Source organism: Thalassophryne amazonica, chromosome 9, assembly GCF_902500255.1.
Source record: "Thalassophryne amazonica chromosome 9, fThaAma1.1, whole genome shotgun sequence".
NCBI classification, from domain to species: domain Eukaryota; kingdom Metazoa; phylum Chordata; class Actinopteri; order Batrachoidiformes; family Batrachoididae; genus Thalassophryne; species Thalassophryne amazonica.
The window spans coordinates 66,898,337-66,920,066 of NC_047111.1; the positions used below are offsets into that span (position 1 = coordinate 66,898,337).

At 41.1% G+C, this 21,730-nt stretch overlaps 1 protein-coding gene across 2 annotated transcripts in view; it reads right to left on the reverse strand.

Annotated features, from left to right (window-relative positions):
* The window catches only part of LOC117517303 (periostin-like), a 52,579-nt gene that overhangs the window by 15,365 nt on the left and 15,484 nt on the right, over window positions 1-21,730 (reverse strand). For both annotated transcript variants that reach the window (XM_034178281.1, XM_034178282.1), the window contains exons 3-11: window positions 13,769-13,833; window positions 13,367-13,524; window positions 13,126-13,290; window positions 12,405-12,551; window positions 12,082-12,223; window positions 8,542-8,754; window positions 7,485-7,619; window positions 5,217-5,365; window positions 3,521-3,657 (exon numbers count right to left, since the gene is read on the reverse strand). In XM_034178281.1, coding sequence (XP_034034172.1) covers window positions 3,521-3,657; window positions 5,217-5,365; window positions 7,485-7,619; window positions 8,542-8,754; window positions 12,082-12,223; window positions 12,405-12,551; window positions 13,126-13,290; window positions 13,367-13,524; window positions 13,769-13,833 — 1,311 coding nt within the window. The remainder of the gene's footprint in view (window positions 1-3,520; window positions 3,658-5,216; window positions 5,366-7,484; window positions 7,620-8,541; window positions 8,755-12,081; window positions 12,224-12,404; window positions 12,552-13,125; window positions 13,291-13,366; window positions 13,525-13,768; window positions 13,834-21,730) is intronic.

Here is a 21,730-nt window from a genome sequence, read left to right on the forward strand (position 1 = left end):
AGGTTTGAATTTTCTGATTTAGTACATGTCTAAACAGCATGTCTCTCTCACTGACAGCCACACCTGTTCCTAATCCATCATCAATTCAGCATCAAGCAGAGGAAGTCACCATCAAGTCATGAATCAGCAAGTCCCAAGTCAAGTCTCAAGTCATAATGACCACCAATTGTTTGCAAGCTGACTTGAGACTTGACTTGGGACTTGCAGAATGATGACTTGAGAATGACTTGACAGTGACTTCGTCCCACCTCTGGCATCCACTAAACATCCAGTCAGTGGAAGACACATCCATCCATCCATCCATCCATCCATCCATCCATCCATCCATCCATCCATCCATCCATCCATCCATCCATCCATCCATCCATCCATCCATCCATCCATCCATCCATCCATCCATCCATCCATCCATCCATCCATCCACCCATCCACCCACTGTATTTTACTGTTACCTCGGAATATGATGATGACTAACAGGAAAGAAACATCCTTTAGCTGTCATGGTAAGAATATGTTTTGAATGGTGAGGAGACCAAAGTTGCATTTGTGATTACAAAATAATTGCTTCTCTTTTCAGTGGGGGTTGAAATGATTCACAGAACACTTTTTTTTAAATCATCAGCCTTTGCTGGTGCCAGTATTTGCCACAGAGTTAGCCAGCACACATGCTGCTAGAAGAAAATGTTAAATATGTATGGAACATCAGGGCTACTCATATTTGCTGATTTCACAGTGAACAGTGACGTGAAGCACTGTTTGTTAGATATCAAACATATGAGTAATGGTGTTGGACAGTGGAGCAAAGGCTTTAGCATGGGACCACCGCAATGTGGCAGAACCTCAAGAAATCTGATGACATGAGTCACTAATGACATTTGTTTCCTCGGCCAAACCCTCATGGATACAGAATGTCCAAGCCAGAGCTGATCAGCAATCACACCTGCATTGTTACAACACTTAACAGTTGAAGCAACAAATGTTTTTTTGTTCTGTTTAAGATGATTTCATGCAATTTTGTGCTGTGACCAAAAAACATCGGGCCAACAGATTCATGATGAGTACTTATGACATACTGTTGATAGAGAGATATACAGTGTTTTTCTCTATCTTAGTAGAATCATTCCATTCAACTCATTCAGATCTCAGGGTATCATCCATCCATCCATCCAATTTCTAAACTCACTTAGACCAGTTCAGGGTCATGGGGAGATGAAGAATATCCCAGCATTCATTGGGTGATAGGTAGGATACACTCTGGACAAGTTGGCAGTCTATTACAGGGCCAACACATAGAAATAGACAAAACACAGAACCAGATGTGGTGGAGAGATGTGTGTGTCTATATGGCCCTAAGAGCTGTGGTGGCTAAAGCCTTCAACCTGGTAGGACCTTCCATAGCAAATTGGTCTCAGATGAGGGGCCAGACCAAGAATGGTTCACAAAGAGTCCATGGAAGAACAAAGTAGAGGAAATGTGATCCAGCCCAGAGGAGGCCCATGGCCCTCGTGTGGAGCTAGGCTTGGATGCAGGGTCCTTCAGCAAAGGCTTGCTAGCTGAGCTTGCCACAGAGCCCGGCCAGACTCAGCCTGAACAGGCAACGTGGACTTTCCATCTCCACCCTGCAGGCTCACCACCTGCAGGGGGAACCGCTGGTGTCAGGTGCGCTGTCCTATGGGTGATAGTGAAAGTTCAGGGCCTCAATGGACTAGATCCAGCCTACAGAAGCTAGCACTGGGGGCATAGAACATCACTCTCTCTTGTGCGGGAGGTGGCGCATGACCAGTTAGATCTGGTGGGCCTCACCTCCATGCACACCCTCGGCTCTGGAACGACTCTCCTTGATAGGGGTTGGACCTTATTCTTCTCTGGAGTTGCCCAGAGTGTGAGATGTGTGGGGATATTCACGAGCCCCTGGCTGAGTGCTGCTGTGTTGGAGGTTACCCCAGTAAATTAGAGGGTTGCCTCCTTGCACCTTAGGGTTGCCGGGGGGTGGGGGGTGGGGTGGATGACTTTGACTGTTGTTTGTGTGTATGCATCGAAGAGTATTCAGCCTTCTTGGAGTCCCTGGCTGGAGTCTTACATGGGGCGCCAGTGGAGGAATCCATTGATCTGCTGGGGACTTCAATGCACATGTGGGCAATGACAGAGACACCTGGAGAGGTGTGATTGGGAGGAATGGCCTCCCTGATTTAAACCCAAGTGGATGCTTGTTATTGGACTTCTGTTCTAGTCATGGACTGTCCATAACAAACACCATGTTCGAAAATAAGGATGCTCATAAGTGTACATGGTACCAGAGCACCCTAAGCCCAAGATCAATGATCGATTTTGTGATTGTATCATCTGATCTGAGGCCGCATGTTCTGGACACGCCGGTGAAGACAGGGCAGAGCTGTCAACTGATCACTATCTGGTGGTGAGTTGAATCAAAGGGTGGCGGAGGACTTTGGACCAACCTGGTAAGCCCAAACGAGTAATGCGGGTGAACTGGGAATGTCTGGAGGGGCCCACTGTCTGAGAAATCTTCGAATCACAACTCCGGCGGATGTTTTCTGGCATCCCTAGGAAGATTGGGGACATTGAACCAGAATGGGCAATGTTCAAAGCTTCCATTGCTGAAGCTGCCACAGGGAGCTGTGGATTGATGGTCTTAGGTGCCTCAAGGGTTGGCAACCCTCAAACACCGTGGTGAACACCAGTGGTCAGGGAAGCCATCCGACTGAAGGAGTCTTTCTGGGATATGTTATCTTGGAGGACTCTGGAGATATTTGTAAGGTACCAGCAGGCCCAAAGCAGCGGGTGTAGGAGGAGTTTGGAGCGACCATGGAGAAGAACTTTCAGGTGGCACCAAGGTGCTTCTGGAGGACCATGCAGCACCTCAGGAGAGGAAAACGGGAAACCATCAAAGCTGTATACAATAAGGATGGGACTCTGTTGACCTCAACTAAGGAAGGAGTTTATCGCTGGAAGGAGCACTTTGAGGAACTCCTGTATCAGACTGGAGTATCATTTTTTACATCACTGTATCTTTTTTACTAAAATTTGAGCAACTTTAACTTTTGACCCCTGTACAAACTGAAACTGAATGTTGTCACAATTTGTTTTGCTGTTTTTACCCCATAACATTGATGGTCATAGATAGTCCAAACTATACCTTTTTAGAATAGTTATGATAAGACAAATAATGTAGTATCATTTTCAACATGATTAGAGCATTTTTAAATTTTGACCCCTATCTAACTCTTCATTGACCCCGACCTGGCTATAGCTACCACCCTGGGCTAGCTATCATACATTTTTTGTAGGTACACTGAGGCTGGATTCTAAGTATCATTTCATCACCTTAAGTGGTACCGATTACATCAAAATTGATGACTGGCTCATGGACTACTGGTGGGGGACTACAACCTTCAACACAGTTCAGAAAGTGACACAAAATAACAGTAAGGCACAAGCAGTTACTTCATCATAAAGGTATACATTAAAGTAAAAAGTAAATTAGGATTTCAGTTGTTCTTACTTGAAGCGTTTGTCAGCAACCAGCATCTCGTAAATGGTTTTCTCAGCTGGCTTGATGAGTGACCTCACAACATGAAGCGCTCCATTGCTCCCTTCCTTACTGCCACGCACCATGCATGAATTTTCTATACACACAGCCTGGAAAAGTTAAACCGTGCAGAGAACATTCTCAGATTTCACAGTCTCTGGACAAATCTGAAAATAATTTAGTTGTTGGGATGATGCATAGTCATGATTTTTGGTTTGATTGTGATCAATCACAAAAATACAAAGTCATGATTTTTGGTTTGATTGTGATCAATCACAAAAATACAAAGTCTCTATATCTAAATGAAACCCAGCTGATTCTAACATCTAAATCACCAGAGCAGAAACGTGGTTTCTTTCCAGCCAAAATGTGGACTAATTAGCTATTTTACTGCATGTGTTTGCAGTTGACAAGCAGTGTTGCCACAGTTACTTTGAAAAAGTAATCCAATTACTGATTACTCCTTGAAAAAGTAACTTAGTTACTTTACTGATTACTCAATTGTAAAAGCAACTAAGTTAGATTACTAGTTACTTATTTAGTTACTTTTCCCAGCTGCCGACAACAACCCTCTGCCACCTCAACATGACAATGATACCTGTTTTGCCAAAACTCACTTTATAGTCACCCTTTCTTGACTTCAATGAAAATAAATACTTGTTTTATAAAAAGTAAAATAAAGACCTCTTTCTTGACCTCATATTTAACTGTTGACAGCACTGTAACAGTAAAACTTGCAATTTCGAACCTACATTGTTTATAAATGTAACTATTAAATTCTAACATTTTTCTAACATTTAAATTCTCTCTAAACACTTTACTTGTCGAAATTATTATTATTTTAAGCAATATTAGTTGTAGTAAAAAACGGCTTCAAAATTGCACCTTTAATCTAGGGGTGTTGTGGGGGGGGGGGGGGGCACATCCTTGCTCCACGCCCCCATTCCATCTAGATCCGCCCCTGCTTTGGCGTTTGAGCACAAAGAATGGATAACATTTATTTATGCAGAAAACAGGACCAGATTTACAGGTAAGAAAGTTTTATTGCGTTTTCACATCATGTGGTCCTCAGAAAGAGAGTTTAGGTGCATTTGAGTGGAAAATAGTGTTAGTTGTTGACACGTCGCAGAGGATCAGCTGTTTTTAACGACCAGATACGGAGCGGCTCAGCTCAGAATTCTAAATAAAGGAGGAAAAAAGTATAAAAATGTCTTTGTAAAGCTCAGTGCAGGTGTGCTGATCACCGCGCTTTAAGAGGTGAGGACGAGTCGAGCAGCTGCAACAAACCGCGGATTAAAAGCTCACAGCTCACTTAAAGTGGGCAGTTCAGTCGAACCCCGACCTCCTGCCCACGGACCAAGTTTAATGCTGTTATCGACCCACAATGAAAAATAATAGTAACGCACAGTGACATGGAGAAGTAACTTTAATCTGATTACTGATTTGGAAAGATTAACGCGTTAGATTACTCGTTACTGAAAAAGTGGTCAGATTAGAGTAACGCGTTACCGGCATCACTGTTGACAAGTATATTAACACCCAGTGAGAGCGTTAGTAATGCTTCTCAGATTTCCAACATGAAAGCTTTCCTTTGCCTTTCCATCACTTCTCATTGTGCTTTGCTTCCTGACGCTGTGTCATGCGTGACTTGATGCACAAATGTTCTCACGGTGCGGTAAATGAAGACTCTGAGCAGTTTGCCAGCCAGCGTTTCCAGTTGCTGTCCGTTGTAGAGCTCGTTCAGTGTGACTTTGAGCTTCAGGATGTGGTTTTCCAAAATGAGCCTCAGCAGGCTCTGGTCGATTGACATCACATCATCTGACAAATAAACAAACAAACAGCACACACCAATGTTGCGATTCTGTAATATGAGTGAAGCTAGGCAGCGAATGTACTAAGTTATGACACATTTTCCATTGGGTGGAGATTAAAAAGTCTTAAATTTTAAAATAAGCATATTTGTCATCAGTCCTCAGACACTGTGGCTTGTCTTGCACAAGATACTCTGTCAGAGGACACATAACCAGTAATACATCATTTGTGTCACTTGACCGCTCAAGGTCTAACAGATGTATTGTGTCTGACATGTGGTGGCTGCCACAAGACTCTCATAATGATCTCCCTTTGGAAATATACGAGTATTTATCATGATTTTATATTCCTTCTAATATACACACTGCTGTGCCACAACAATACTGAAGTAATGGTCGTCAGATGGATTTTAAGTTCAGTTCAATTTATTGACATAGCCCAAAATCACACTGTCCCCAAAGGCTTCACAATACCCCCCCCCCCCCCCCCCCCAAAAAGACCATACATTACAAAACAACATATTTAAGGTTATCACATGATTTTATCAAATATAAAATAAAGTAAAATAAAGTTCCAAGCAAAGACAAATGAAGTACTATCAAAATGTCAAAAACAAGTGCAAATTATTAGGTTCAAATACAGTTTGAGATAAAGTGCAATGCTTTGAGTAGCTCAAGATGAAGGTAAAAGAAGAAGTAAAGTCTCATATAGATACAAGTACAGATGTTTATCTCTAGATTTGGGAGCATGAAGCAAAATGAAAGTCAAAAACTCCCCGTGGACGGGATGCCAGTCCATCACAGGTTACTTCCACAACCAAAAGCAGTGCCCATTTACAGTTGGGTGGACTGGGACAATGCAGAAGAATTGTCTTGTCCAATGACATGGGTAGGTAATGGGACTGGAAACTGAATCCATGTTCAGGGCAGCTGTCCCTCCTAACGATGGGACTGACGCCTCTCCTGACGACATGAATGACTCGTTTTTTCATGCTAATGAGTCATTCACGTCGCCAGGAGAGGCATCAGGAGAGGCGTCAGTCCCATTGTTAGGAGGGACAGCTGCCCTGTCAGTGGGAGGGTTCTAACTAGAGCACAATAGGTGCTAATTAGAGCAACTGTTAGTCACTATCCAATAGCAGTCTGCCTCTTGGTAGGAGGGGTCTGGTTAGGTTTAAAATGCCAGCTTTTGCTGGCTTCTGTTATTCTTCTCTACGAGAGTCAAGACAGAAGTCAGACTACCAGAGCAAGAAATTTAGCTGAGGAAGCTTCTGCAATTAGAAGTGAAACGTCCTCGCGTCAAGCAACCCGGTCCATTCGAAGATTCAAGCTTCTCTACTATGGAAACCACCTGGACAACTGAGAGCCTTCACAGAAATATATGTAGAATACTTTACTCCTGTAAAACAAATTGTAATAATAATATTCCTTACAAGGTAAAAATGATTTGTTGACTCTACTTGACTCACTCAAGTTTTTTTTATTGCTTTGACTGAGTTATAGCAGTGTCAAGTACCAACATTACATTGCTAAATCATTGAGACTTGATGTAACATTTCAGACAACGCAACAAGATGACTCAGTCAAGCTATCTTTTTTTTTTTTACAGTGTAGTTTTTAATTTTTACTCATTATATCATACAAGATTATCCTATATCTGTGGCTTTCCAACATCTATGGCCTAATACATTTTACAAAATTCAAAATTTGGCCTAATTTTTTAAAAGAATGCATATTTTCTGAGCCTGCAGGTTAGCCTGTATCATAATAATTCTCATTAATTACACTTTTAACATTCATCCTGGCATTATGTGTTGAGTAACACTGCAGCACAGCAGTATATATTGAGAGAAAAGTGAAACTAAGACAAGCATACAGCTAAAAGGAAAGCAAATTTTGTGTCTATGTTATGCAGCATTTATTTGTGTTAGCCAGCATGGCTAAGTGCTGGACATGGTAACAATGTCTACACCACTGATGTGGGAGTATTCGGTAGTCTGATAATCTACGAAAATGTGCTTCCTCTACAAACATCCATGCCTTGTACCTCACACACAAAGAGAACCATTAGCCAAGTAGTCAACGTAATTCAATATTTGCTCAAGATCCAAAAAACAACAACTCACTGGAAAAGGCAGCGTTGACAGGAGCCAGGAGGGTGTATTCAGTTTTTGGACCCATGGCAGCTGCCAAGCCCAGTTCAGACACCATGTCACTGAATGTGCTCTGCGATTCTCCCACAAGTTCCATCACATCCTTGGCTAATGAGGAGAATAAGCACAGCGGTGATCTCAGACACAGAAATAAAGAGTTCATTTGCAAAAACAGTTAAATGCTATCTCATCAAAATTGACCTGATCATGCCATGTTGATATTTATGCTATGTACTTTTCAATGTTCAAATCAATACCCGACAACCACTATTATAAATATACAACCAATTCATGCAGTAAATTCTGATAAATGCCTTCACTGCAGTTTTACAAAGCCTGACAAATACAGTCAAGCTTATCACTTAGTGATAGCACTTAGTGATACAGTATGGGTGACCCCACTGAGTTTGACATTAATGGAATAATGTGTAGTCTTTTGGCATTTTTTTTATAAACACTACAGTTCATTCTGTTAAAGGCTGTTTTATTCACCCAGGTCACTATGGTGACTCTAGGGTCAATAAATAGCCCAAACTACATGAATACTCCTGAATGGACTTGCAGATATTTCAGTTTGTACATTTTAGATTTATTTTTCATAGCTCTTGAATGGCCCTGCAATTTTCAAAGGGTGTACGCAGCTTCTCGCCCAATGACTGCTGTGATTGGCTGTACTCCCCAATCCACTTGACCATTAAATGGACTAACTGGGTTCAGAAAATGAATAAATGTTCATCTATTGAATAGACTTGTTTTTACAAAAAGAAGAACAAAACATTCTTACATTGAAAAAACAATGTTCCATATACGATGCTTCTTGAAACATTGTAGTATATGATTAACTACGTTTTATCTCAACTGTCAGACATACTGCACTGGGATTGCTTTTACAAGAAAATAAAATAAAAATAAAAATCGCAATTTTCTCAAAGTAGCAAATTTGGATGTATTTGTTCAAAACAACTCTATGAATATATCATAATTACAGCAAAAAGTTTGAATTAATGAACAAAACTGAAGGAGATATTACCTGCATTGGGGATGAGCACCTGGTCAATGAGGTGGATGACGCCGTTGGTGGTGACAATGTCCTTCTTCAGCACCATCTTGATGCCATTAACTGTCAGACTGTCACCATCACAGCCGATTTCGATGGTACTGCCCTCTGCTGTCTCAAACACTGACCCAGCCATGATTGCCTCTGAGCACTGGACACTGTTCAATAGATGGTAGTTCACCAGAGCTGATGGTGGAGAAAATATTCAGCACTTATAAACTTGGTAGAATGATTTATCCTATTACTGTGTTGAAATTCACAGGGAACATTCTTGGGACACAGATCTTGGACAAGTTCACAGATGGCTCACCTTGATGTATTTCAGAAGGTATTCTAAGAGGTTAAAAAGTCACATTCTGTTTAAATCTGATCCACTTTGTTTTTGAGTGATGTGGGTGATGGCTAATCAGAGCAGAGCTGCATCGTGACGTCAGTCGCTGGTCTCTTCAAAACCACTTCATTTTGTGTGTTTATATACGTTTCTCATATACGAGGTCTATTAGACAATAAACCGACCCTTTTATTTTTTTTTTTAACTATATGGATTTGAATGACGTGCGATTCCACCAATCATGCTTGAACCCTCGTGCGCATGCGTGAGTTTTTTCACGCGTCAGTGACGTCATTTCCCTGTGGGCAGGCCTTGAGTGAGATGTGGTCCCGCCCTCTCGGCTGAATTCCTTTGTTTCACACGCTGCTTGAGACGGCGCGCGTTGCTTTATCAAAATTTTTTCTGGACCTGTGAGGAATATCCGAGTGGATACTATTCGAGAAATTAAGCTGGTTTTCGGTGAAAAGTTTAACGGCTGATGAGAGATTATGGGGTGTTTCTGTCGGTGTAAGGACTTCCCACAGAGCGGGACGTCCTGCAGCGCTTCCAGGCGCCGTCGTCGGCCTGTTTCGAGCTGAAAACATCCTAATTTAAGGCTTTTTTGCGTGTGTGCGCCGCGACAGGAAAAACACCTCTGTGTTGAAAACCATTTGTAAAATTCAGGCGGCTTTTGATGGCTTTCAACAAGTGAGTAACTGAGAAATTGTTTAACAGCTTGGGCATGTTCTAACTTGCCCGTTAAGGTTTCCAACGGAGGTGTTTTTCCTGTCGCGACCCCCCGCGGTCGGGTCCGGCCCGACATGCTACTCTGCCCGCACGTTCTTTCATTACAAAATGTCCGTTAACAATGGAATGTCCGAATAAACTCCTCATGCCGACTTCTTCTGAAAGTTCTCTGTTCTCTGACGACTTCCTGGGTCAACAGAGCCTGAAATGTGGAAGTTTTCAACTTGAAACGGCGAGACGCTGCTGCCTCGAAGCGCAGATCGCCGTCAGGCGCCGTGGGCCGTCCTTACGGCGACACTACCAGACCAAAATCTCTCATCAGCCGTTAAAATTTTTACCGAAAACCAGCTGAATTAATCGAATGGTGTCCACTCAGTTGTGCCTTACAGTTTTGAAAAAATTTTGATCAAACAAAGCAGCAGTCTCTGAGCCATTCCTAAACAATGAAAAAAACGACGAGAGGGTGGGCCACTCCTCACTCAAAGACTGCCCACAGGCGAATGACGTAACCGACAGGCGTGAAAAAACTCTCGCATGCCCACGAGGGTTCAAGCATGTCTGATGTAATCACATGTGATTCAAATCCATATGGTTTTTGAAAAAAATAATGACGGATACTTTTCTAATAGACCTCGTATTATGTAAAAGCTAGTGAGAAATAAGCAGTACTACAACTACCTATTATCACCTCTGAACTTATTTATAAGACATTTTATGGAGGTTAGCATGGTGATGTCACTTCCTGGTTTAGCTACTCGCTAACCGCTTTGTTTCTGGTATATTATGTAAAAATTAGCAAGAAATAAACACTTCTTAAACTAAAAACACTGTTCTTGTAACCTAAAAGCACCTCTTGTGTCATTTACAAGACATTTTGCGGACGTTAGCTTGCACACTAACGTTCACTAACTCAAAGCTAACTTATTTATGGAGTTAAATTTATCTCATTATTAATACGTGCAAATCCACAGAAGCTGATCTACAAATGTTCCTTGATTTGCACAACATGAACAAATGATTTGATTTGAACATGTACAAATTATACGTAACATAATAGGATCTTAATAGTTAATTAAACAACTGTAAATTATAAAGAACACAATGCTCATACGACCAAGCGTATTTCAGCATTGCGTTATATTTTTTTATTGTAATAAAAGGTTTGGCATAATATTCACTGCTCAAATGACACACACAGAAATAGTTCCAGATCCAACAAATGGGCTGCAAGAAATATCTGCACACTTAATGTCAATATTTAGACTTGGGATTACACCTCAAACTGGTTCCAACTGTCCAACTGAGAAACCAAGTCTGGAGAAGTAATACCATGCAGATTTAATAATAGCACAAACAACATTTCCAAACCAAGAAAACTTTGAAAGTAATCAGATTCTCACTGCAGTCCACATTCCTGTGGTACAATATGTCTGATCATCAAAATCCCATTACCAAGTGTCTAAGAATGTACCCAAGGTTATACTGTGTTCCCATCGATGAAGGAAAGTTCAATCACCCGCATGTGTGTGGGCACCGATCCCATGCAGAAGCTGATTAATCCACATTTTGGAGCGCTTTCTTGTGTAGTTTGTTTGTGTCTACCATAAAATTTGTATTTTTGAGAATTTGGTGAACAGTTTAGAAACACAGTGCCTTGCAAAACGATTCACCCCGTTGGTGTTTTCCTTATTTTTGTATCATAGTTAGCCATTTAAATGGACTTTTTTGTTTCCAATGGACCAACACAAAATACTGCAAATTGATGATGTGAAATGTTAAAAAAAACACCAAAATAAAACCAAATAATAAAAAAACTGAAAAGTAATGAGTGCATATGTATTCACCACCTTTCATATGTTAGTTAAATAAAGCCCACATGTGTGCATTCTGTCACTTGATCTCAGTATATATGTATCTGTTCTGAAAAACCTCAGAATCTGCAACACCGTGAAGACTAAGAAACTCTCCAACCATCCGGTGACAAAGTTGTGGAGAAGTACAGATCAGGATTTGGCTACAAAAAAAATGATGCAAACTTTTAAAATCCCACAGAGTACCATTAAATCCAATATTACAAAATGGAAAGAATATGCCATCACAACAAACCTGCCAAGACAGTTTCGCCCACCAAAACTCAAGGACCAGGCAAAGAGCATTAATCAGGGAGGCAACAAAGAGACCAAAGATAACCCCAAGGGAGCTGCAAAGCTCCTCAACAAAGATTAGAGTCTCTGTCCAGAAGAACGCTTTAAGAATGAGTGACCCGTTGTTTTTTTCCTGTTTTGATAAAACATATTTTACAATCCCCTCCAAGATCCATTTTTATTTCAGAATGTAAGGCAACAAACAGGAAAATGCAAAGGGGGATGAATAGTTTTGCGTGGCACTGTACTGTCACTTGGAAATATACAAACTGAAAGTTTTAAGAGCTGAAAGGGGTCAGTATTAAATGCTACCTGCAATAACAGCCTTGTCTCCCATGATACGCTCCAGGTAGTCTGAGTCCAGTTTGTCAAAGGCCTGATTAGTTGGAGCAAATAGTGTGTACTGGCCGGGCTGGTCTAGTTTGTCAATAATTTCAGAAGCCAGTGCTGCAGCCTGAAAGGAAACACACAACACTCGCCCTCAGGCTCAGATGTACAATTACTGTCTTACACATTTGTACTAATGCTCATTCTTTAAGATAAAGTCTCCAACTGTGTCTTCTAATCTTTCCAGATATATTTATTTAAACAATACTCAAAGGAGACTCCAACAGAGTTTCCAATCACATACATACATTGAAGGATGAGAGTTCATCTGTAACATCCAGGGTGTCCTTGATGGTTCTGCCTACGGCGCTGATGACCCGGTCTATCACGTGCACCACACCATTAGTAGCCACCTGGTTACCGTGGATGATTCTGGCACAGTTCACCGTCACAATCTTCACAAGATAGAAAGTTTGTATTAATTCAAATAATGAATTATGTGACAGTGAGGTTGTATTCACACCCATTTGTTACTATAGTAGCATCACTGCCACTGATAAAAATTTGCACTCTCTCTCTCACACACACCCACACACTAGAATTTCAAAATACTAATTAAAAAACAAATACTAGAAGTTTTTTTTTCTTTCATTTTAAAACGTAGCAGATAAAAAAATTACATAATACAATCCTTATTACTTTGCAGGTTTACAGCCATATGCATGATTCCACAAAACAATCAATGAAAAATGACCAAGTCATCAAGATGATGTTCTTTAAACATGGAATAGTGGGATGGAATAAAACAAACATGGAATAAAAAATAAATAAATAAAAAAATTAAAGGGTATTCTTATCAGATATTTATTTTTGTTTTGTTGTTTATGCCTGCATGTTTTACATTACACTATTTGCTATTTTGATGTTTTTTTTATTTCTTTTGTACCATTTTACAACCTATTACGTCACTTTGACAAATGTATGCATGTACTGTAATGATTATGTCTCAATATTTTTTGAGAAACTGACCCCATTGGGATAGTGGTTTATGTGAAGGCCCAGGTCATTGTACATGGACATGACAGTCATGCCGTTCTTCATGTCCTTGGTCACCAGACGGTAGTTCACCATGTGGAAGTGAAGAGCGTTGTACAGCTCAATGTTCACGTTGCTCACAAGTGCAGACCGCATCGCCTGGAGAGGTGACATCATCAGTCAACAAGCACAAATGACTTCATTCATGGTCTTGTGGGACTTCTGCTCCACTTACAGGTTCCAGCTGCTCCCAGGCATCATTGCTAGGAGCAAACATGGTAAAGGAGCCTTTGCCTTCAATTTCCTCTCTCAGTTTGGACATGTCAGCGTATTGCTGTGTGGTCGTAGCTTTAACAAGTCCCAGCGTGCCATACACATGGTCAATGGGAGCCACTGCAGGGAGAAAGCATAAGTATGGCTAATGCTCAGAGAACGTATTTGTGAATACTTACAGTTTCCAAGTGTTAATTCCATTGTTTTATCAGGAATGTTGAAAGAGAGTTAGTCATTTGACCACTGCATGTTTGGATAGCCAGAATAACCCTTTGTAGAGCTTCAGTGGAAGCAAAGTTATGAATAGTTGGCACACAATGCATATCATATTTACACAAGATGAGGTGTGGTGTGAGCTGCTGACCTGCAGGGCATCCTCTCATGCCTTCCAGCTTCATGTAGCCTGGACAGCACTCATACAGAACCACCCTGCCAAAGACAACAGGAACATGTCAGACCTGTGAGCCATCAAATAGATAAATGAATAACAGAAATCTGGGTAGTGTCTCTGTCAGCGTTTTTGGTGTTGTCAACACTGCTTTTGTCACTGCTTTGACACTATTACCATAAATGTCACAGTTTGTTTTATGGTTTGTTTGTTTTTTTGCCTTGGTGGGGGGGGCATTATTAAAAATTTTGTATATATTCTTACCATCTAGAACTGATCCAGCATTCCGGGCCTGGCACAGTAATGGTATAAATTCAGTGAATGACTTATACATAGGCAATATATTTTCATCATTCGAACAACTGTCTGCTACTTATAACCTCCCAAATAGTCATCTTTTCCATTTTTTTCAGATCAGGGCCTTTGTTAAAAAAATATTCCCACATTTTCCGAAACGTCCTCCAGAAACCTTATTAGAAGCCCTACTCTCTACAGATCCATTAGCTAAAGGATGTATCTCGGTTTTGTATAAGTCTTTCTGGTCAGCATCTTCAGCGTCCCTCAATGCAATCAAGAATGCATGGGAGGAAAGCCTTAACATTACACTTACTGAGCAACAGTGGAAATCTGCTTTGTCTCTTATTCATGCATCATCTATTTGTTCCCGACATAGATTGATCCAATGCAAGGTCTTTTTTAGGGTTCACTATACAAAGGCGAGATTGGCAAAAATGTTTCACTCTGTGAGCGATACTTGTGACAAATGCAATATAACACCAGCAAATCACACACATATGTTTTGGCTATGTTCCAAGCTGGGACCATTTTGGACATACGTTTTTGATGTGCTGAGTAGGGGCTATCACTGCACTATTACCCCCAATTCCATTTCAGCAATCTTTGGTATTTTCCTATTTCGGGCCTGCCAAAAGCACTTAAACGGGCCCTGGCGTTCACTACGCTTCTGGCCCGGAGGCTGATTCTTTTGAATTGGAAATTGCCCCATGCCCCTTCACATGTCCGCTGGGTTCGCGAAGTACTTTACAACCTTAAATTAGAGAAGCTGAGGTTTTCAATTAATGGCTCTGTTAAAACTTTCCTTTTTTACAATATATCGACTCACTGAATATTGTATTATACGTTTTGGAGGATGATTAGAATTGATGTATTTTTTTTTTTTTTTGTGATGGGTGTCTATTTGGCCTTTAGAGGGGGGAGGTGGGTGGGTGGGTTTTTGACATGTAGCAATTTTTGAAAACTGAATTAATGTTTAAACTGTTTTGTGCTATATGTTGGGTTCAATTTAAAAATGTTCAATAAATAAAGTTGGAAAAAAAATTGTATATTCTTAATCGTATGAGCAAGCTGTGAGTCATAACAGAGTGATAACTAGATACCTGTTGATGATTAAGTCATTTTCTGCCATTTATCTGGGTCCAGGTCGCAGTGGCAATCAGCTAAGTAGCTCATCCCACACTTTCCTATCCTCAGCCAAGCCCTATAACTCTTTCATTAGGATCCCAAGGTGTTCCAAAGCCATCTGAGAGATGTACTCCATCCAGCATACTGGATGGTCTTCCCCAGGGCCTCCTCCCAGTAGGATGTGACTGCGGTATTGTATCACTTCCTGTTCCGGAGCACAGCGGTGTTTTGCTGTATCTGTTAGCTGTTTAATCTGCACAGTTAGATTGATCTAGTTACCTAGATAACGATTTGTTTCACAGTGTAATCTTCACGTGCCTTAACTAAAGCACTCCCTCTGCTGAATCACCTCTAAATTATTTACACATTATTCACTTTGTGTGTTTTTAGGAATCCGCTAGCTTAGCGCAGCTACTAGCTCTTAGCCAGTTTAGCATGGCGGCTTCTCCTGTCTCTCCTGCACTTTTCTGCTCTGGGTGTGAAATGTTTAGTTATTCCTCGGCCTCCTTTAGCAGTAATGGTACTTGTAATAAGTGTAGCTTATTCGTAGCTTTGGAGGCCAGGCTGGGTGAATTGGAGACTCGGCTCCGCACCGTGGAAAATTCTACAGCTAGCCAGGCCCCTGTAGTCGGTGCGGACCAAGGTAGCTTAGCCGCCGTTAGTTTCCCTCTGGCAGATCCCGAGCAGCCGGGAAAGCAGGCCGACTGGGTGACTGTGAGGAGGAAGCGTAGTTCTAAACAGAAGCCCCGTGTACACCACCAACCCGTTCACATTTCTAACCGTTTTTTCCCCAGTCAGCGACACACCCACCGAGGATCAAACTCTGGTTATTGGCGACTCTGTTTTTAGAAATGTGAAGTTAGCGACACCAGCAACCATAGTCAATTGTCTTCCGGGGCCAGAGCAGGCGACATTGAAGGAAATTTGAAACTGCTGGCTAAGGCGAAGCGTAAATTTGGTAAGATTGTAATTCACGTCGGCAGTAATGACACCCGGTTACGCCAATCGGAGGTCACTAAAATTAACATTGAATCGGCAGAGTTGTAGTCTTACACACCTCTCTGCAGCTTCTCTCCCCCTGCCATCCCCTCATTACCCCATCCCCGTAGAGACGGTGCCTGCTCCCAGACCACCAATAACCAGTAAAAATCTATTTAAGCATAAAAATTCAAAAAGAAAAAATAATATAGCACCTTCAACTGCACCACAGACTAAAACAGTTAAATGTGGTCTATTAAACATTAGGTCTCTCTCTTCTAAGTCCCTGTTAGTAAATGATATAATAATTGATCAACATATTGATTTATTCTGCCTTACAGAAACCTGGTTACAGCAGGATGAATATGTTAGTTTAAATGAGTCAACACCCCCGAGTCACACTAACTGCCAGAATGCTCGTAGCATGGGCCGAGGCGGAGGATTAGCAGCAATCTTCCATTCCATCTTATTAATTAATCAAAAACCCAGACAGAGCTTTAATTCATTTGAAAGCTTGACTCTTAGTCTTGTCCATCCAAATTGGAAGTCCCAAAAACCAGTTTTATTTGTTATTATCTATCGTCCACCTGGTCGTTACTGTGAGTTTCTCTGTGAATTTTCAGACCTTTTGTCTGACTTAGTGCTTAGCTCAGATAAGATAATTATAGTGGGCGATTTTAACATCCACACAGATGCTGAGAATGACAGCCTCAACACTGCATTTAATCTATTATTAGACTCAATTGGCTTTGCTCAAAATGTAAATGAGTCCACCCACCACTTTAATCATATCTTAGATCTTGTTCTGACTTATGGTATGGAAATTGAAGACTTAACAGTATTCCCTGAAAACTCCCTTCTGTCTGATCATTTCTTAATAACATTTACATTTACTCTGATGGACTACCCAGCAGTGGGGAATAAGTTTCATTACACTAGAAGTCTTTCAGAAAGCGCTGTAACTAGGTTTAAGGATATGATTCCTTTTTTATGTTCTCTAATGCCATATACCAACACAGTGCAGAGTAGCTACCTAAACTCTGTAAGTGAGATAGAGTATCTCATCAATAGTTTTACATCCTCATTGAAGACAACTTTGGATGCTGTAGCTCCTCTGAAAAAGAGAGCTTTAAATCAGAAGTGCCTGACTCCGTGGTATAACTCACAAACTCGCAGCTTAAAGCAGATAACCCGTAAGTTGGAGAGGAAATGGCGTCTCACTAATTTAGAAGATCTTCACTTAGCCTGGAAAAAGAGTCTGTTGCTCTATAAAAAAAAAGCCCTCCGTAAAGCTAGGACATCTTACTACTCATCACTAATTGAAGAAAATAAGAACAACCCCAGGTTTCTTTTCAGCACTGTAGCCAGGCTGACAAAGAGTCAGAGCTCTATTGAGCCGAGTATTCCTTTAACTTTAACTATAATGACTTCATGACTTTCTTTGCTAATAAAATTTTAACTATTAGAGAAAAAATTACTCATAACCATCCCAAAGACGTATCGTTATCTTTGGCTGCTTTCAGTGATGCCGGTATTTGGTTAGACTCTTTCTCTCAGATTGTTCTGTCTGAGTTATTTTCATTAGTTACTTCATCCAAACCATCAACATGTCTATTAGACCCCATTCCTACCAGGCTGCTCAAGGAAGCCCTACCATTATTTAATGCTTCGATCGTAAATATGATCAATCTATCTTTGTTAGTTGGCTATTTACCACAGGCTTTTAAGGTGGCAGTAATTAAACCATTACTTAAAAAGCCATCACTTGACCCAGCTATCTTAGCTAATTATAGGCCAATCTCCAACCTTCCTTTTCTCTCAAAAATTCTTGAAAGGGTAGTTGTAAAACAGCTAACTGATCATCTGCAGAGGAATGGTCTATTTGAAGAGTTTCAGTCAGGTTTCAGAATTCATCATAGTACAGAAACAGCATTAGTGAAGGTTACAAATGATCTTCTTATGGCCTCAGACAGTGGACTCATCTCTGTGCTTGTTCTGTTAGACCTCAGTGCTGCTTTTGATACTGTTGACCATAAAATTTTATTACAGAGATTAGAGCATGCCATAGGTATTAAAGGCACTGCGCTGCGGTGGTTTGAATCATATTTATCTAATAGATTACAATTTGTTCATGTAAATGGAGAATCTTCTTCACAGACTAAGGTTAATTATGGAGTTCCACAAGGTTCTGTGCTAGGACCAATTTTATTCACTTTATACATGCTTCCCTTAGGCAGTATTATTAGACGACATTGCTTAAATTTTCATTGTTACACAGATGATACTCAGCTTTATCTATCCATGAAGCCAGAGGACACACACCAATTAGCTAAACTGCAGGATTGTCTTACAGACATAAAGACATGGATGACCTCTAATTTCCTGCTTTTAAACTCAGATAAAACTGAAGTTATTGTACTTGGCCCCACAAATCTTAGAAACATGGTGTCTAACCAGATCCTTACTCTGGATGGCATTACCCTGACCTCTAGTAATACTGTGAGAAATCTTGGAGTCATTTTTGATCAGGATATGTCATTCAAAGCGCATATTAAACAAATATGTAGGACTGCTTTTTTGCATTTACGCAATATCTCTAAAATTAGAAAGGTCTTGTCTCAGAGTGATGCTGAAAAACTAATTCATGCATTTATTTCCTCTAGGCTGGACTACTGTAATTCATTATTATCAGGTTGTCCTAAAAGTTCCCTGAAAAGCCTTCAGTTAATTCAAAATGCTGCAGCTAGAGTACTAACAGGGACTAGAAGGAGAGAGCATATCTCACCCATATTGGTCTCTCTTCATTGGTTTCCTGTTAATTCTAGAATAGAATTTAAAATTCTTCTTCTTACTTATAAGGTTTTGAATAATCAGGTCCCATCTTATCTTAGGGACCTCATAGTACCATATCACCCCAATAGAGTGCTTTGCTCTCAGACTGCAGGCTTACTTGTAGTTCCTAAGGTTTGTAAGAGTAGAATGGGAGGCAGAGCCTTCAGCTTTCAGGCTCCTCTCCTGTGGAACCAGCTCCCAATTCAGATCAGGGAGACAGACACCCTCTCTACTTTTAAGATTAGGCTTAAAACTTTCCTTTTTGCTAAAGCTTATAGTTAGGGCTGGATCAGGTGACCCTGAACCATCCCTTAGTTATGCTGCTATAGACTTAGACTGCTGGGGGGTTCCCATGATGCACTGAGTGTTTCTTTCTCTTTTTGCTCTGTATGCACCACTCTGCATTTAATCATTAGTGATTGATCTCTGCTCCCCTCCACAGCATGTCTTTTTCCTGGTTCTCTCCCTCAGCCCCAACAAGTCACAGCAGAAGACTGCCCCTCCCTGAGCCTGGTTCTGCTGGAGGTTTCTTCCTGTTAAAAGGGAGTTTTTCCTTCCCACTGTCGCCAAGTGCTTGCTCACAGGGGGTCGTTTTGACTGTTGGGGTTTTTACGTAATTATTGTATGGCTTTTGCCTTACAATATAAAGCGCCTTGGGGCAACTGTTTGTTGTGATTTGGCGCTATATAAATAAAATTGATTGATTGATTGATAGAAGACCTCCCTAGGGATACGACCAGGTAGCATCCTTATTAGATGCTCAGCCCACCTCAGACGGCTATTTTTGATGTGAAACACATATTAACATCTATTCAATAATCTCTTTATCGAAAGATCTGCAGTGACATTTCTTCACAATCTCTTAACTGGCAGCACAGCTGGGGAACGATGGTTGCATACGTAATAACAGAAAATTTTGCACCAAATGGGTTTAAAACCTTTACACATGACAATATATTTATTATGTGATTTGTTGCTTTGAGGTTCTTGCGTTGATCCTTTACATTACAATCTGGCCAGCGATAGACCCCATGGAGACCTCAGCATTGGGCCCTTCCCTTAAGGGTCATGCTTAACAGCTATTCAAGCACAATTGTCAATTCTTTCTGAAAGCTCTTTGGTTACCATTCAGTAGACAATCCTTGAAGAATTAGAGCTGCTGACTGGCCATCAGCAATCTCCTAGAAGTCAGCCAATGGCAGCATCTACACCCGAGGAAGCAGTACTTTTTGAGCCCTGTCTTCTGAAGCTAGAACGTCACAATGGAGATCCAGAGATCTGCTGTTCCATCCACTGTTGCAGGAGAAAGAACGTCCAAGTCTTTAAGTTCCTGATGCTTCCTGATTTACTATACGGTTGCAAGAATTGCACTTTAACCAGTGATGACTGGTTGTCTTTGGTGCTGTAGGTCTCTATGTATTGACCATCCTTGGGTACCACTGGATTGAGTTTGTTGTCAAATGAATAGTTACTTGAGAGATTAAGATTAGAATTATTCACTGCATAATCTATGCATAATCCAGCATGTAGTTGCCGCAATGTTGACGACCTCGATGGTAGGTGAAGGCCACACCCACGGTTCACCTGGCTGCAGCAGATAGACTTTTGAGAGATGGGGATGGACCAGTTCTCTTCCTGGATGGGTGTAGTGGATGTGGTGATGGCTGGTGCCAGCTCCTTCATCCAGACCTGACCTTGTATTTACAGTGAGGAAAATAAGTATTTGAACAACCTGCGATTTTGCAAGTTCTCCCACTTAGAAATCATGGAGGGGTCTTAAATTTTCATCTTAGGTTCATGTTCACTGTGAGAGACATAATCTAAAAAAAAAAAAAATTCCGGAAATCACAATGTATTATTTTTTTAATAATTTATTTGTATGTTACTGCTGCAAATAAACACCTATGAAAATCAATGTTAATATTTGGTACAGTAGCCTTTGTTTGCAATTACAGAGGTCAAATGTTTCCTGTAGTTCTTGACCAAGTTTTCACACACACACACACACACACACACACACACACACACACACACACACACACACACACACACACACACACACACACACACACACACACACACACACACACACACACACAATTTTGGTCCACTCCTCTATACAAATCTTCTCCAAATCTTTCAGGTTTGGAGTTTCAGCTCCCTCCAAAGATTTTCTATTGAGTTCAGGTCTGAAGACCGGCCAGGCCACTCCAGGATCTTGAAATGCTTCTTACGGCGCCCTTCCTTAGTTGCCCTGGCTGTGTGTTTGGGGTCATTGTCATGCATGGAAGACCCAGCCATGACCCATCTTCAATGCTTTTACTGAGGGAAGGAGGTTGTTTGCCAAAATCTCACAATACATGACCCCATCCATCCTCCTTTCAATACGGTGCAGTCATCCTGTCCCCTTTGCAGAAGAGCACCCCAGAGTATGATGTTTCCACCCACAAGCTTCACGGTTGGGATGGTTTTCTTGGGGTTGTTCTGATCCTCTAAACATGGTAAGTGGAGTTTATTCCAAAAAGCTCTATTTTGGTCCCATCTGACCACATGACCTTCTCCCATGCCTCCTCTGGATCATCCAGATGGTCACTGGTGAACTTCAAACGGGCCTGGACATGTGCTGGCTTGAGCAAGGGGAACCTTGCTGCCCTGCAGGATTTTAAACCATGACAGCATCATGTGTTACTAATGTAATCTTTGTGA